Consider the following 15,454-nt stretch of genomic DNA (forward strand, 5'->3'; position numbering starts at 1 on the left):
ATTTCCAACAAAAAAAAGCAATAAAATAACCCAAATTGAAGCAGTTTCTTTTCATCCATCCTTATAATTCCTTATGAACTTATATCTCTTTTTGGCCAAATTAGCCTTGTTCCCATCAGTAAATAAAAAGCAATAGTCTTTCCACCACATTATGTCTTTAAAACCAAGAGACTCATAAAGAAAAAGATACTGCTCCCAGAAGGGTTGGTACCTACATGAAAGTATAGACTCTGTACAAGCTGTCACGTTATCCTCCCCACCAAGTAATTGTTCAATAAATAAATTAATATGTGCCATTGTGTAAAGACAATATGTTTGCAGTTTTGAGCCTTCTCGTGTTTATGAGTCACTGAACATACGGGTCCTTGAAGTCAAATAAAATGATGATAGATTTCTTATAATAAAGAGCTGCCAAACTATCCATCTCTAAATCTTAACAAGGTGGGTTTTTTTCAATGTAGAGTGCTCAAAACCGGACCAAACAAGACCGCTTTACAACCATGACACCTATTCTAACTTATACTGGAAGGGATTTTCAACAAGTCAGTAGAAAAATAAACATTGTCCCCAGCGTTGCATAAAGAAGCAATCAATAAATAAATTCATTCAAGTCAATAAACTTGTTTTGTTTTTTTTTATCTTGAAAGTTTCTCACACAATCATCAAAGTGAGAGGAGAAGGTGCTCCTCCAACAGAGTAAAGATGAAAACAGTGGTTGTGTTTTGTTGTAAAGTTTGTCAGTGAGTCCGTGTTCTTCACTCTTAACTCCCATCTTCGCTGGAAAACACCCATTCTTCCTCAGGCGAAAGGAAAAAGACAAAATAAATAAATGGAAACATGCTTCCTCAAACATCAATAATAATCATTATCACACTCCAGGCAGCTGCTTCACAGTAATCACGATGAGCAGGAAGACACCGATCTATTCGACTCTAGTGTTCAGTCCTAGTCTTCTGTTCTATTCCCTGATTGGCTGATTGAACGGCACACGGGCTGTAATTCTTCCCCCCCCCAAGTGAACTCAGACCTACTACTGTTCTTTGTCTCTCCCACTGATGGACTCCAGTTTGAGTGAACGACTCTATTTACAACGCAAACATTCCTCCGTTTCATTTGTCTTTGTGTGGTGGTACATGAGGAAAAACAAAACTCAGGCCTGAAGTGTGAGCTTGAGAACAATCCCAAAATAAAGTGGGACTGAGAAGTGTAAAAAAATAAAGAAATCATACTGTACTCGAACAGTTGACTGTGAGCGAGAGGCGATTTTTATATACTCAGACTATTTACATCTATACGACAGAGCTGACACTGGTCTTTTGGGAAGCCAGTGTTTTGCCTGCCTATTGCTGGTTACAATTTAGATATTTGTGTGTTTTGTGTGTTCTGTGTCTGTGTGTGTATGTGTGTGTGGGTGCGTGCGCAGTGGTGGACTAGGTGAGCAAGCAGTGAATCAATTTTCAACAGCTCCACTCCCACATGTTTGAATGATTCGCTTGTTTATCTTTGTTTCTTAAGAAAGGGTTTTATTCTGTTCCATGTGGACCACGAGGTGACATCATGTACTGCCATCTGTCTTCCAGTACATTCAAATAGTGGTTATTATCCTCAATGTATCGCGACTACATCTATGAAAAAAAAAAAAAAAAGCAGCTGAGGGTTTGTGTTGTTAAGTGGCTCGGTTTTGGTTGTCGGTGGTGCTGAAAGCTTTCAGAATGGGAACTGGGGTAACGCCGACCGTCCAAAGGCAACCTCTGATCTGTTGGATTGCATCAGTGCAAAAGAGATTCGCTTATGCAGCTCTGTCTTTATTTCTCCGTCACGAAACTCGCCGCTCACGCTCGCCGCAGGCCCACTGTGGCCCCACCTGGGATACTATGGTTCAGTGCAAAGTCTATACAGTGCTGTATAGTACAGGTACTCCATAGTACTCTGAAGAAACATGCATACAGAGAGAACCAGGTAGGAAGCACACTATCTTACAGTACAATCCTTATCTGTGCAGAGTTTAGTGTGTGCAGTCGGCAGGACAGGCCTGTCCCTGGGTTGTGCCTTGGGCATCCTGGTGCCACAACATCGTAGAAGAATTTATTTTAGGGTTAATCTGCATTTCACTGAAACGCTGACAATTTCTGAGCCTACTTTAATTACATGTGAAAATGTTTGGGCTGCAATTATTAACATATACGGTGTGTGTTCGATGCAACGGGGAAATTAATTGAACTAAAGCGACTGAATATGTCGAGTAGACAGCTGGTAAACAGAACAGTATTGGCTCCCATAGGGAAAAACTCTTAAATCTTATCATACACTCGTATTACAAAGGATTTTTTGTCTGTTCTTTTTTTTTTTTTTTTGCTTTATTACAAAATTATTCTTATTATAATGTTTTATTATGATAGATTTTCATTATTATTATAAGACGATGACAGGGTCGAGTTGCTTGTCTTCATAAAAAGCATGCATGTTTCCGTTCCCCTCCTCTTCGTCTCAACTTGGTCGGTCAGTTAATGCTTCTCTTCCTCCTCCTCCTCCTCCTCCTCCTCCTCGTTCCTCTCGTCAGTTCCCTTTGGGATGTAAGGCTTACAAAGAAATAGGTGTCCTAAGTTGCATCAGCTTTTGTCTCGTAGTGAGTCAACGTTTAAATCTGTTTTTCACCATTTTGAAGAATTCACCTCGCAACCAAAAAAAGTCTTGTTTTTAATACCTGAAAAGGAACAGATTAATAGATATATATTGTATTATTACGCTCATTCCTCGCTGACTCCCCGGTCAGTTTGTAAGAAGGAGTCTCTTGACAGCCAGGAACTTAGTTGGTTGCCATGGAGGCGGCTGGCCCCTCCTTGTTCTTTTCCTCTAGTGTCTGAATGAAGCTGGAGGTGACATCGGAGGCCTTCCGCTCTGTGATTGGCTCTGTTGGCGGTTGCCCCGGACTACTGCCACCAGAGGCATCCCCTTGTTGCCTGGGCGGAGTCAACGTGGCCGTCTCTGGCTCCATGCACAGTGTCATCTCTTCCTCCTGTTGAGGACACACACAGAAGGTTCAGTCAAGCTAGGTCACACACAGGAGTGATTCACATCCAGGTATTACTAATTAACCATCTAAACTGATTGATTTTTATTATATGTCCTGTATTGTATATATGACTGCCAACTGCCATAGGTTTATAGATTGATTTACTGTCTTTCAGGCAACCAGCAGAGTTCAAGATCAACTAATAAAGACTTGCTTGAAATGTGTAATCCATTACACTACATTTATTTGTCTATGATGTTGTTGGTTTGTAAAATCATATTCACTGTTTCTTGTTCGAGTAGAAAGCTGCTGAAAAGCTTTACATTCATGGCCTTTGTCTTAGGGAAATCCAATGACACAGACATCAGGAAGAGGATATATGAATTTGGAAGTGTTGTGCATTAAAGGGGCAATTTAATTTTACACTTTCATAAAGTTAATAAGTTCATGATTTTTAGTCTGTAGTATGGGTCAAGCTCCAAAAACTGGATTCCTACAATTCCCATAATGCATCTCATAAGCATCTCTCTTCTTCTTTCAAAGCCAGCCTTTTCAGTTAGTAACACTGGCTTTCTGTTAACATCACCAGGGTTTTTTTGTTTTTGTTTTTACCAAACTTTGGAAAGCTCCCTGCAGAGCTACAAAAGACATCATAAAATGGTTTTAACAGGCTCAGTGGGTGGAAATCAGTAAAGGGGCACCCTTTAAAGAGGTTGCAGAGTCAGAAGCAAACTCCTAAGTTTCCCTGCAAGACCCATTTTCAAACCAGTCCCTGTTCTTATGCAACAATTACATCACTGCCAGTTGATGCTCTTACTACTGCTGCAACAAACATTTGTTTTATATTAATATAGTATCTTATTTGATTACTCTACAGTTGTTTAGCCTATTAAATGTGTGAAAAATGCCCCCCACAATTTCTCAGAGCCTGAGGTGACTTCGGCTTTTGTTCATCCAGCAAAAGATGGAGAAGATGTTCAATTTACAGTAAAAAGATATAAATCAGGAAAGCAGCACATTATCTCAGTTTAGGGGCTGGAAACAGAGAGTGTTTAATGATTATCAAAACATTTTATCATGGCTGTGTCAATTACTTCTTACCACACTGGCATAAATTGAAACCAACCCATATCCGGCCTAGATGACTGGAAATGTAAATGTTATATGATTTGTAGCTAATTGAATAAAAGCCACCAGTATGGTCTTTTACAGTGCTCGCTCAGCACTTCACAGATCAAATATTAAACACTGAAAATGTGATTTTATGTAATCTAACCCGACATTCACCTCACCTTGACCTCCTCCTCCTCCTGTTGCTCCAGTAGCGGGGAGTGCTCTGTTCCTACCATCTCATCTCCAGAGGGAACACAGAGGCTCGGCTCCACGATCGCTGACACGCCTATGTAGCCTCCAGTCTCCGTCTGATAGGCCTCCATCTGCCCTGTGTTCCACAGATCGACCAGCGGTGGGTGAACTGAATGGACCAGGCTGTGGATGGTGCTGTTGGGGGTCGCTTGCAAAGAGTGGTTGGCACTGTGCAGCCTGTGCTCCAGCGACTATAAAACAGGGCGAGGAGGAAGAGTTAGAGCAGGGCTGAGATCGCTTACTTGTTTTCTAACTCAGGTCTATTTTCTATGTTAGGGGTGACACAGTGCCAAGCAGCTTGACAAGATACACAAAGGCTCGTGTCGGGAGCTAAAAGGATTAGGAAGGCAATACAGTAAACGGCCTACAGTACAGTCAGAAGGTGTTCTGACTATGCCAGTAATCAATACTGCTTTTCTTTGTGTACAGAAGATACAAGATCTTTTATATATATTATGACTGAGTGTTATGATCTATAAAGCTAAGGGATATATATATATATATACAAGATAGAGGTTTGTTTATGTACATTAAACAAGATCTGGCTTATTGGGGTTATATAGGTGAGGTTTGTGATTTCCAGAAGAATCTCAATTTCTTTTGAAAATGTTATATAAACTTAGGGGGAGGGAGGGGTTACTGGGTTTCCTGAGGACATAGGAGATCATGTGTTGTGACACCAAAATCTGAGACTTTTAAGAGACAGCTCATGATCAAGGTTGAAGTATTATTGGAGTGAGTTGGAGCAACAGTAAACATGCTCACAGATTAAATTTCAACTCAGTCTGGTATCTCACAGGGGCAACACCCTGAGACTCTGAGACTCCACCTGTTGTTGCTGATACTGCAGGAGCTGCTGTTGCTGGTAGTGCTGGATCTGTTGAATCTGCTGCAGCTGTTGTAGTTGACTCTGCTGCTGGAGAGTGAACTGCTGCTGCTGCTGTTGCTGCGACAGGAAGTGAGCGGCCGCCTGTCCGTCATACCCATCAGTCCCCATAATGTAGGAGCCAGTAGGGGGAGACGCCACACCGGAGGAATCGTTGTTGATCGGCTCCCAGGCATCAGAGGAGGAGAGGCAGTAGTGGCCCTGGGAGACATATGTGTGAGGCCACACCTCTGCTGAGGAGTGGTGCAATATCTGATCTGGAAAAAATGAAAAAAGCAGCAGCTGCTATTAGTGCACAATAGATTGAATCATTTTGACAATATGATCTTCATAATATGGACATATAAAACCTGAGATATCCTGACGCCATGCTGCAAAACATCAGCATTATTTCTGCTGCTAAATCTGTAGCCTCGAATGACCAATAATTTGATAATGCTGATATAATTTAACATTTAGTGGGTAAATTATACCTTTAATTGTGTTTTTAGGTAACCTGGATTCAGAGTTTGAAGCACAGCAAACTAAATTCGTTTGAATTTTAGCTTTGATCTCGCCTGCCGAAAAGTATAAGTAAGTTTGCTTGGGAGCTAAATCAGCTAAAAACTCAGCTAAAAAAATCTCCACATTGGCTGAATAAGTGTTATGACAGAAACTCTCCTATATGTACTGAATACAGGTTGAACACTGGTGCACCTTTCACTGTTGATTCATCACTTGTGTCAAACTGCATAGTGCAGACACAGCTTTGATTTTGTGCAGCTTATCTTTCTCTCCAGAAGAAAAGTATACATTTGGCCTGTGAGTAAACACGGCCACACATTTTCACCCTGTGCTAAAAGTTTATTTGACTTAAAAATTATGAGATAATTTGATGCAAATGCATTAATGAAGCATCATATTCATCCTACAGCGACAAAACTCTTTGAACTTTATGAGGAAGACTTTATGCTGTGGAGTAAAAATGTCCCAAATTGCTATTTATACAGATGTGGTGCGGTGGGTTTACCTTCCAACAGCCCATGTTGGAAAATGTGAAATTAATAATGAGCAAACCCTCCAGCCTGGAGAGAGGAGATGGAACAGTATGTTCTCATTACTAAGCACCATGACACATGCTATACTGCAAGCTGCTTGTCTGCAACCTACACAAATATCTGACACAGCTGTTTATGACAAAACATACTATATGCCAGTGGTGTAAAAAAAGTATTATTTTGATGTACTTTACTTGAGTATTTACATTTTTTAGGAAAATGTTTTTCTCTGCTACATTTATTTGATAGCTGTTGTTACTATCAACTTTGAAGCTCAAGGTACAAAACATATTATCAAGTTATAAAATATGATTCAAATATTTCTCCCTGTTGCATGTCCACAAGTGCATGAAGTGTGTATTTCAGCCTGTGTGTGTGTTTGTGTGAATAAAAAAAGTGAAAGGTGAAAAATTTCCCCTAGGGGATTAATAAAGTTGGCTATATCTTTTTCTAACCAGCTGCAACATCAAATACTAATAATAATCCAATAATATGATATAATAACACTCACAGGGGCTATTTATGCTGCATGATAAATTCTGATAATACCAATAACAGTCATTTTACCTAAAATTTTTATTGCTTAGTTTTAAATGCAGGACTTTCACTTTGAATAATACTTCCTTCACCACTGCTCTACGTGAAATTCTCTTACAGCATGTTGTTATTTAATATAAATTAACACCATGCTTACACCTGGGTGAATCTGGACTTCCTTCCTACATAAACCTTCATGCTGCAGTCATATTTGTAGTCCTTTACCTCGACTGGTGATGCTCTCCTGGTTGACCTCACTCAGATGAGCCACGCTGCCTTGGTTAGAGCCCGACCGCGGGCTCTCTCCATCCATCGACGACCAGGCCATGAGTGTTGCCTCTGAGATCGCGAACTGCTGTAGGATGCCTGAGGTCAGAATTCAAAGGACGAGCCAGGATCATTGTGAGGACCTACATTATTCTTAATTGGCTGAATAATTGGCATGAATCCCAGAAACAGAGGCGATGAGCACGTAATTCTGCTGACAGTTAACAGGCTCTGTGGAGTGCCTGCCCTCATCAGTGTGTGTGTGTGTGTGTGTGTGTGTTTCCAACCTGCAGCAAAACGGGCCTCCTTCTCCCCATCACTGAGGTCACTGTAGGCGTCGTTCTCCAGCCGCCGCTCCTTTTCCCGCTCCTGGGTAGTGATGCGGGCCTGGGGGATGCCCCCTGCGCCCACCGTCTGCATGCCCCAGTTTTGCCATTCAATCATGTGAGCAACACGACCCTGGGCCATGGCTGTGGGCTTGGTCACTCTCTCCTTCATGGTGCGGGACACCCCTGGTGTTGGAAAACACATGGGACAGAGGAAGGTGAAGTGAAAGGATGGGTGTAACATAGATGAAGTGGGAGATGAGAGTTTGATGCAGTCGTGATCAGAGGAGTCGAGGGATAAAGCATGTGTGAAGCAGAAGATAAATTGGTGGGAACAGAGGATGGTAAAATGAAAAGAAAGGGGAGAGATAGACATAAGATAGATATGTTATCATCAAGTGTGTATTGCTGTTAGGTCAGGGGTGCTGTGATGGCTTATGAAACTATGGATATCCAGTAGGGTTAGACTGATAAACTGGTTTGGCAACTGCTAGGATCTAATTGGACAGTCAGTATGGTTCTCTTCAAATATGATGGATATGATGCTGATTATTTAATTACATCTGTACTGTGTGATTAATAATAACAGGCTGACCTGAAATAGTTCACGTTCATATATAAATATGTATGATTATAGTTTTTAAGTGTTGTTAATGAATAACCTCTGTGATGTTTGGGGCACATTAGCTTAAAATATCAACTATTACTTAACAAATTTTGCCCGAGGGATCAATAAAGTATTTCTGATTCTGATTCTGACTATTGGCAGCTTCAACAAAGAAAAACCAGAATAGAAAAACATTATCAGTCAAATCCTACTATTCAAATGTGTGTAGTTTAATGAGGGTCATAATGAACATGGATTAGGAGAATAGCTAAATGACAAGGGTTGTGGAGGTGACATTCATGTGTTTAATGAGCCTAAGTCATGGTCTGTACAGGCTCCAGGGACGAGAGGAGGGAATGGATGTGTCTTGTCTGACAAAAGTGCATTGTGGGATGGAATAGGTTAATTGGGGTGAGGTGGCTATGTGGCATGAGTAATGAGGTTGGCTTGTTGACATGATATCTTTCACACCTCTGCTAAGCTGAACTGGGTAAGCAGGAAACTGCTCTCTTTCGTCTCGCTGTCTGTCTCAGAACTTGACTTGACTGCAGAATGTACACTTTTTAAAGAAGAAATTAATTTTCCTCCCGCTGCCAAGCTAACACCAGCTGACATCTGCATAATGGCTGTGCTCTGCATTTCATGTGACCCACACATGATGACACATACTGTAAATCCCTGGATGTTTGGTTCTCTCTGATGGTGGCACATGGAGATGAGATTTATGAATAAATTATGGGAATAAATTATAGGACAAATCAGTACCACACCACATAGCTGCACTACAGTTCACTGTACTGTACATTTCATACATTTCACTGCACTCAAATAAACTGCACTGCACAAAACAGCTGGATTAAACCAAACCACTGCACTAAAAGAAAGCAATTCACTACACTCTACTCAACTCTGTTTAAAACACACTTTACACACTTAAAAACATTCATACTATTACTTGTTCAGGACACCACAACTTCACAACCACTTAACATAAAAAAACTACACTTCCTACTCACCACTCACCTTTTCTTACAAGCTGTATGACGATGTACTATGTGTGTGCGTGTGTGTTGTGTTTTTCAGGCTAAATTCATTACATCAATGACTCATGAGGAGCCATTGACGAGTGTTATCACAATGTGGAGAGGAAGTGATACAGGGGAACCCGTTTCGGGTACCATGCTGACTCCAGCGCCTGCCGAGGTGCAGAGCCAACATGGGGTCGGTTTACCAGTTACAGCACAGACACACACCTGACACACCTGACAGTGAAGACTTAGCCAGAGCCCCGATGCCGTAGGCGTTTGAGTTCCTCTTGAGCCGAGGGAGGATTGACGTGGTGTCTTCCATAGACAGCTAGAGGGAGACAAGAGAGAGGAATGGAGGAGGGGGAAAAAGCGTGGAGAAAAGGATAGTATGGGAAGTGTGACAGGGCACACAAAGACAACGAGACAGTGTGTGTTCGAGAGGGGTGAGTGGAGTGGAGAAGTGATGGAGATGTTGGGTTAATACAAAAGATAAAATCTGCATTACCCAAGTCCTGATTCCAAGTTACTGTGTACTTTTTTTAAATTCTGCACCATTAAGTGATTCGGATTGTGCTCACTACTGTGCACCACTACGATAAACCGAAAGAGACCAACTGTAAAGCAGAGGTGGAGGGGGGTCGTGAGGGAGGAAAGAGCTGATCGCTAAAGGGTGAGTTAAATCAAAACAGGTGAAAGAAATAGAGGCAGAAAGGGAGTAGATGAAGGAATGGTGTCACAACACTTACATTGATTCCTTCCCATGAAAATTCTGAACGTCCATGCTGAGGAAGAGAAATAGGAGGAGAGAGGGATGGGGAAAGAGTAAGAGAGTGACAGGACAGAGAGAACATTGACATGCATGGGAGAGTAAATGGGAGAAGGCAAAGAGAGGAGGGATTGCACATCAGCCATACAAGGGAAGAGAAAGAAATTAAGAGGAGGGAGAGGAAAAAAAGATTGACAGATACACAGGATTTTCCAGGAACGAGGAAGGCAAGAGTCAAGGACCAGAATGACAGGGAGAAGGGAGGGGATTAAACAGGGGATCAGTATATTTTCTTAGTTATGTATAGCAGAGTGAATACGCTACGGATGGATGAGTCTCCTCTCTGGTTACATGTGCTGCCAAAAACACTGAAAGCCAGCGGAAAATCGAGTGTGTGTGTGTGTGTGAGAGAGAGAGAGATGTCAGTGCTGTGTCGAACGGTATCTGATGCTGCAGACAGACAGGGAACTGAGGCTAACAGGAGGATAGGGAGTGTGTTTGTGTGTGTGTGTGTGTGTGTGTGTGTGTGTAAAGGCAGATGCTGAGGACAAAGCCGATAAGCAGCAGCTTCTGCCACACCATTTCTCTCTATCAGCCGGACTGACACTAACTAGACTGGGGTCACTGGTGGGTTAGTGGCCGTGCTGAAATGTTTTAACCTTTGTGTCGATTTGCACAGACAGTCGAGGCCGAGCAAAGATAAATCAGTCATTTAACAAAACTGGAAAAATCCCACTTGTCCCCAACATTTATTACACATATATCCTCTCCAGCAGCTTCATTAGTCTTCCTAGCATGTCACGGTCATGCCTCCATTTTTATATATTTAAGACCCTGCAATATGACCAGCAGTGGTGGAAACTACATATACTGTCAATAGGTGGAAAAAGCACCCAGATCATTTACGTAAAGAATAGTTTGACGCATATTTACTTTCTTGCTAAGAATAAAATGAGAGAATCGTGAGAGGAATGTGCCGTAAATATGAAGCAGCAACCACCAGCTGTTTAGCGTAGCTTCCCTTACAAACTGGAAACAGAGGGAAATGAGTAGCCTGACTCTGTCCAAAGCTAACAAAATCCCTCTAGTAGAACATCTAAAGCTCACTAGTTACCACAAAATACCACCGTCTCAAAATTGTACTTATACAATACGTATATAAATAAATGTACATTGTTACTTATCACTGCTGGACTGTTAAATGTGAAGAAAAGGTAATTTAGTGACTACTGGGGTCGTGTTCACAATCTCCATCAGCTACACGTAGCATGTATCCAGATAGCTCGCTGCCGTTAATCGATATCAGCCTCTTCCCGTTCTTTTCTTCACTACTTCTTTTTCTTGTAATTCTATTCTTTGCTCCCACTTCCTCGCCCTTTGACTCTCTGCTCATCTCTCTCTCTCTCTCTCTCTCTCTCTCTCTCTCTCCCTTCCACTCCCTCTGCAGGAGTGGGTGTGTGATGAGAGCTTTAACGCACTTGAGTGGCTAAGCTGGACCCCTTGAAGCAGCTTTTCCTATGTTCCTTCCAAAAGCCCTGACAACGCTGATGAGTGTGTGTGTGTGTGTGTGTGTGTGTGTGGTTGTTTTCTTTCCTCTCTGTAGGACCGAAGGGCATTCTGGGGCACGATGCATAAATAAATGAAGAAATCAGTCCACAGTGCATTTGGTGAAAATGTAGAGTTCTCTACATTTTAGACCAAAATGGTTCCCTCTCCCGTGTCCTGTCTCAGAGGGATCAGTTTTAGAGCATGGGATCAGTATAGCAGCAGGAGAGGAGAGGAGAGGAGAGGAGAGGAGAATATAGTAATGGTGTGTAGAAGTTGGAGGAAAGAGAAAGTGATGTCTCTGCTGTTTTGCTTTGAACAGCACTGACTCTATCAGATTGGCATCAAGCAACAGACATCTTAGCAACAGCAATGAGCCAACCGAACCAGCGATTGTTCAGTCTTCCAGCTACGCCACCCCACCTTGCGCAGGGAAGTGTAGTGGAAGTTAAGCGACTGACATTGACATGATGTGTGCTACTTTACTAATCTACTAGCACAAGCACGGGCACCTTGAGGGGAGAGCTATCGGGGTGAGTCGCTGTGGCTCGTTATGTAGCTGCGAGTTTTAAATCAGCAGCCATGTTGGTTCCTCAGGTGGAGTGGAAACAGTCCACTGTCAGAGGAAGTCAACAGGAGGAGCGAGCCAGAGGGATCGTTTAAGACTTACCTGCTCCCCATCCTTCTGGACTGGCACGCTATCTGCCGCTGAGAGCAGGGTAAAGGAAGAGAGAAACAGACAGAAAAAAGAGAGAAGGAAAATACATTTTTATTCTTCGTATATAATCATCAATCAAATCACAAAAGGAGCCTTGCTTCCACAAAATGTTCACTAACCTTGCGATCCTACCATTTATGAATCTTTGGCTAAGGTTCAATATGGAAGATATTTTCTCTCATGTTCAGCCTTTATTCCTCTACAGGTGAATTTCTGCTATCTCTTCCATTTAATAATCTGTCACTTTCGTTACACTGTCAAAGTCACATTCATTTTCGATTCCCACCATGAGAACAGCAAACACACACACACACACACACACACAGAGGTAAAAAAAAATATACATATTGTTCCCTTAGGGTATCTGAGTCATAATAATAATAATAAAAGCACAACAGTACACACACTGTGAAAAACGTAAGGAAAACATAATAAAATCAAATAAAAACACCAAAATAATAGTTTAATACCATTTTCAGCAACGGATTAGGTTTTTCTGTGACATCTAGCATCTTGAGAGTACTAATGATACAAAGCTGGTGGACAATCTGCAAATTTTCCCTTTAATAGTTCATTAAATTAAACCTCTCTGGTGTCACTCTATGAATCAAATTAAATTGTAAGTGCCTGTGTTTAACTTTAAACAGAAACTGGTAAGACGTATTGTTCATCAGTTTATAAATTGAAATCTTCATGGTAAATAAGACTCCGATTGGCATAAATATGAGAGCTCAAACCTACTGCACTACGACCACCAGCGTCTATGCTCTGGATGCTTTGTATATATACCTCTGTTAATGGAGACTAAATGCCTTTCTGTCCTTACTGAACTTCCTCTACATGTAAATGGCACCTGCATTTGAGTTGATAATGCACTATGAAGAGTCAGTGGCAGATCATACACAAAGCCATCCATCCAGCATGCTGTAGGTGAGAGCCATCTGAAATACACGCTTTCTGTTGGATAAATGAACGTTATTATCCCTCCTCTTTCCTGGCTGTCCAAATCCTAATTAAAACATTGGTTTAATTAGAGAGACTGTACTCGTAATGGAGTTTAAACACAGCCTTGGTCTCTAGGTGCCTGCTCTCTGTATCAGAGGGTCTGTGTGCGCAACCCTCAGAGGGGCTCACTCCTGTATCAGCACTCTGTGTGTCTGTGTTTGCATGCGTGTTTGCTGAGCCAATCACATTTTTCACAGCTGCATTTGGCAATCATGAGTGTCTCCTCGGGAGCTCTGAGAAACACAGAGAGTTGTTGGCTCTCTGGATGTCCAGTGATATCTGTGACCCACTGACCCAGTGATTCGGAAACATCAGCTCCACTCCGTCTCTGTTGGGCTCCCAGATATTACCCCTCTCTCTCTCTCTGAACTCCATCCAGTCGCATCAGATCACTGAGAGGGCAGGAGACAAGGGACAGGCTTCATTCCAGAAACTGACCCTCTTTACTCACACAAGGAAGGGTGTGCCAACCACAAATCAGAACCATCTTGTTTCATCTGTTCATTTAACACCGTATTCGAACCTGGGATCTTCTCATTTCAGTGGTCTCCTGATGTAACTCCTGAGAGTTTCTTCCAAGAGTGTTTTATCTCCTGTTTCGTTCGACCCAGTTTTCCTCAACCCACTTTGTGTATTTCTTCTATCGTTAGTGCTTCCCTAAATACCTCCATCACTACAGAAGGTACATGAAGTTACTGTATGTATTAATAGCTCTTTGGTTGTACATTAACAGGGTAAATTTACCTTAAAGGGACACTTCACTGACTTTATGTGCCAAAGTCAATTTCCTACACACGGGGAGTACACAGCCTGAAAAAAACAGATGTATAATCTCCTCTGTGACACTACAGAAGTGACATTCCCTAGTTATCTTGCTTGGGTTTGGTGACTACAGTACATATTGTTAACACAAACCTTGTCTGAAAAATTGGGGGCATGAAGACATAACCATGTACAGGAAAGGTTTTGACCTCCAATTTTATAAAGGTGCATTACTAAATTGTCACATTAATATTAAATACATATTTCCAAGTTAATGAATGACCAAACCAATCCATCTTCACTGCTCTTTATGCAAACATTAAAATACATCATTCAAGGGCAGAAATGTCCCACAAAATGTCAGGTTTCTACAGTCAAAATGTGTGTTAACTGTGTTTAAGGGCACTAACAGCAGCTGTTGACAGTAATAGCTACTCTGCTGCAAATCTGCCTTTTTGTTATTAAGCTGTGAGAAACTGTGTGAGCGTGAACAAGGTGTTCCTGGAAAAGAAGATAAAGAAGCTACTTTGCATCAGGACTTGCCAATTTTAGAGAGGGTGGACACATTTATATTCAAGTGCTATTTTCACTATTAGAAATGAACTCTGTGTGACCTCAGAAGAATTAGTCAAGCGTTGTTGACTTTTTGGCACTGTGGAGTGCGGTGTGAGATGGTTACTTATTGGTTGATATCAGTTAGACAGAGAGATGTCTAATCTTCTGCCTGGGTGGGAGAGTGTCCCAGATTTCTTCCCCATCTGGGTTAAAAAAAAATCTGCCCTGCAAACATAAACTGAACATATATGCACACCCACATACATCGGGCCTACAGCAACATACAGTATGATGCGCAGGGACACACACACACACAATGCCGCTCCCTCTCATCCTCTGTTTCTCTCCCTCTCTTTAGTTTCTCGGTCTCGCCCCTCTTTATCCCTCAGCCTCGTTTGGTCAGTTAGTAGATTAGCAGTCACTCTCTCCCCACATGAGTCACAATGTGGCTCAAGAGTCCTCTGGACTGCAGCAGTACAAACTACCAATGGGAAGCCCTCCAGCTTTTACACAGCAATGGACCAGAAACAAAATAAATACAGTGTGTGTGCCTTTGTAGCTGTATGTATATTATCTAGTGTGTGTGAGCCTCAGCCTCATATGAGATTACATCAAAGCATGTGCTATTTGTGAAGTGAGCCACAAGGGTTTGGATGTCTATATCATGCTGTGATTAGTCAGAGCTGTTTACAGTCAGAATATCTCTATAGATAATGGGTCAGTAGTCATTACACAGCTTCTCAGTGGTTTCTTAACCCATGGCATGCTCTGTATTTCTGCACTCATGTAGGTGATACTCTTGGGCTCTCAGCAGCACAGTAAGTGAACGCGTAATTCTGCTCCTGAGAAGCCAAGCAGGATCTCTCCTTGAGGAAACAGCAACAACAACAACAGAGCACATGACCAGAGCTCTGAGCCAGCTTTTCTTCCCCTGGCACTCTCCCTCCTCCCCTGCACACACGGCGGTGCGGCGCTGGATACCCCCCTGCGGTCATAGGGGAGCCAGGCTTAGCTCAGTCGAGGAGAAGGAGCAAGGA

At 42.1% G+C, this 15,454-nt stretch overlaps 1 protein-coding gene across 2 annotated transcripts in view; it reads right to left on the reverse strand.

The window, feature by feature from the left end:
• Positions 1–2,338: 2,338 nt before the first annotated feature.
• Positions 2,339–15,454, reverse strand: part of fam131bb (family with sequence similarity 131 member Bb) — a gene marked incomplete at its 5' end in the record, with an annotated part of 18,921 nt that continues 5,805 nt past the window's right edge. Inside the window, 8 exon segments of one of the 2 annotated variants that reach the window (XM_035672647.1) lie at positions 2,339–3,016; positions 4,306–4,569; positions 5,208–5,521; positions 7,064–7,204; positions 7,393–7,617; positions 9,292–9,394; positions 9,813–9,848; positions 12,048–12,085. In XM_035672647.1, coding sequence (XP_035528540.1) covers positions 2,807–3,016; positions 4,306–4,569; positions 5,208–5,521; positions 7,064–7,204; positions 7,393–7,617; positions 9,292–9,394; positions 9,813–9,848; positions 12,048–12,085 — 1,331 coding nt within the window. In that variant the 3' untranslated portion in view covers positions 2,339–2,806. 2 annotated transcript variants of the gene reach the window in all.

Source organism: Morone saxatilis, unplaced genomic scaffold, assembly GCF_004916995.1.
Source record: "Morone saxatilis isolate NCDOM2014 unplaced genomic scaffold, NCSU_SB_2.0 Contig24, whole genome shotgun sequence".
In the NCBI taxonomy this organism is placed as follows: Eukaryota; Metazoa; Chordata; class Actinopteri; family Moronidae; genus Morone; species Morone saxatilis.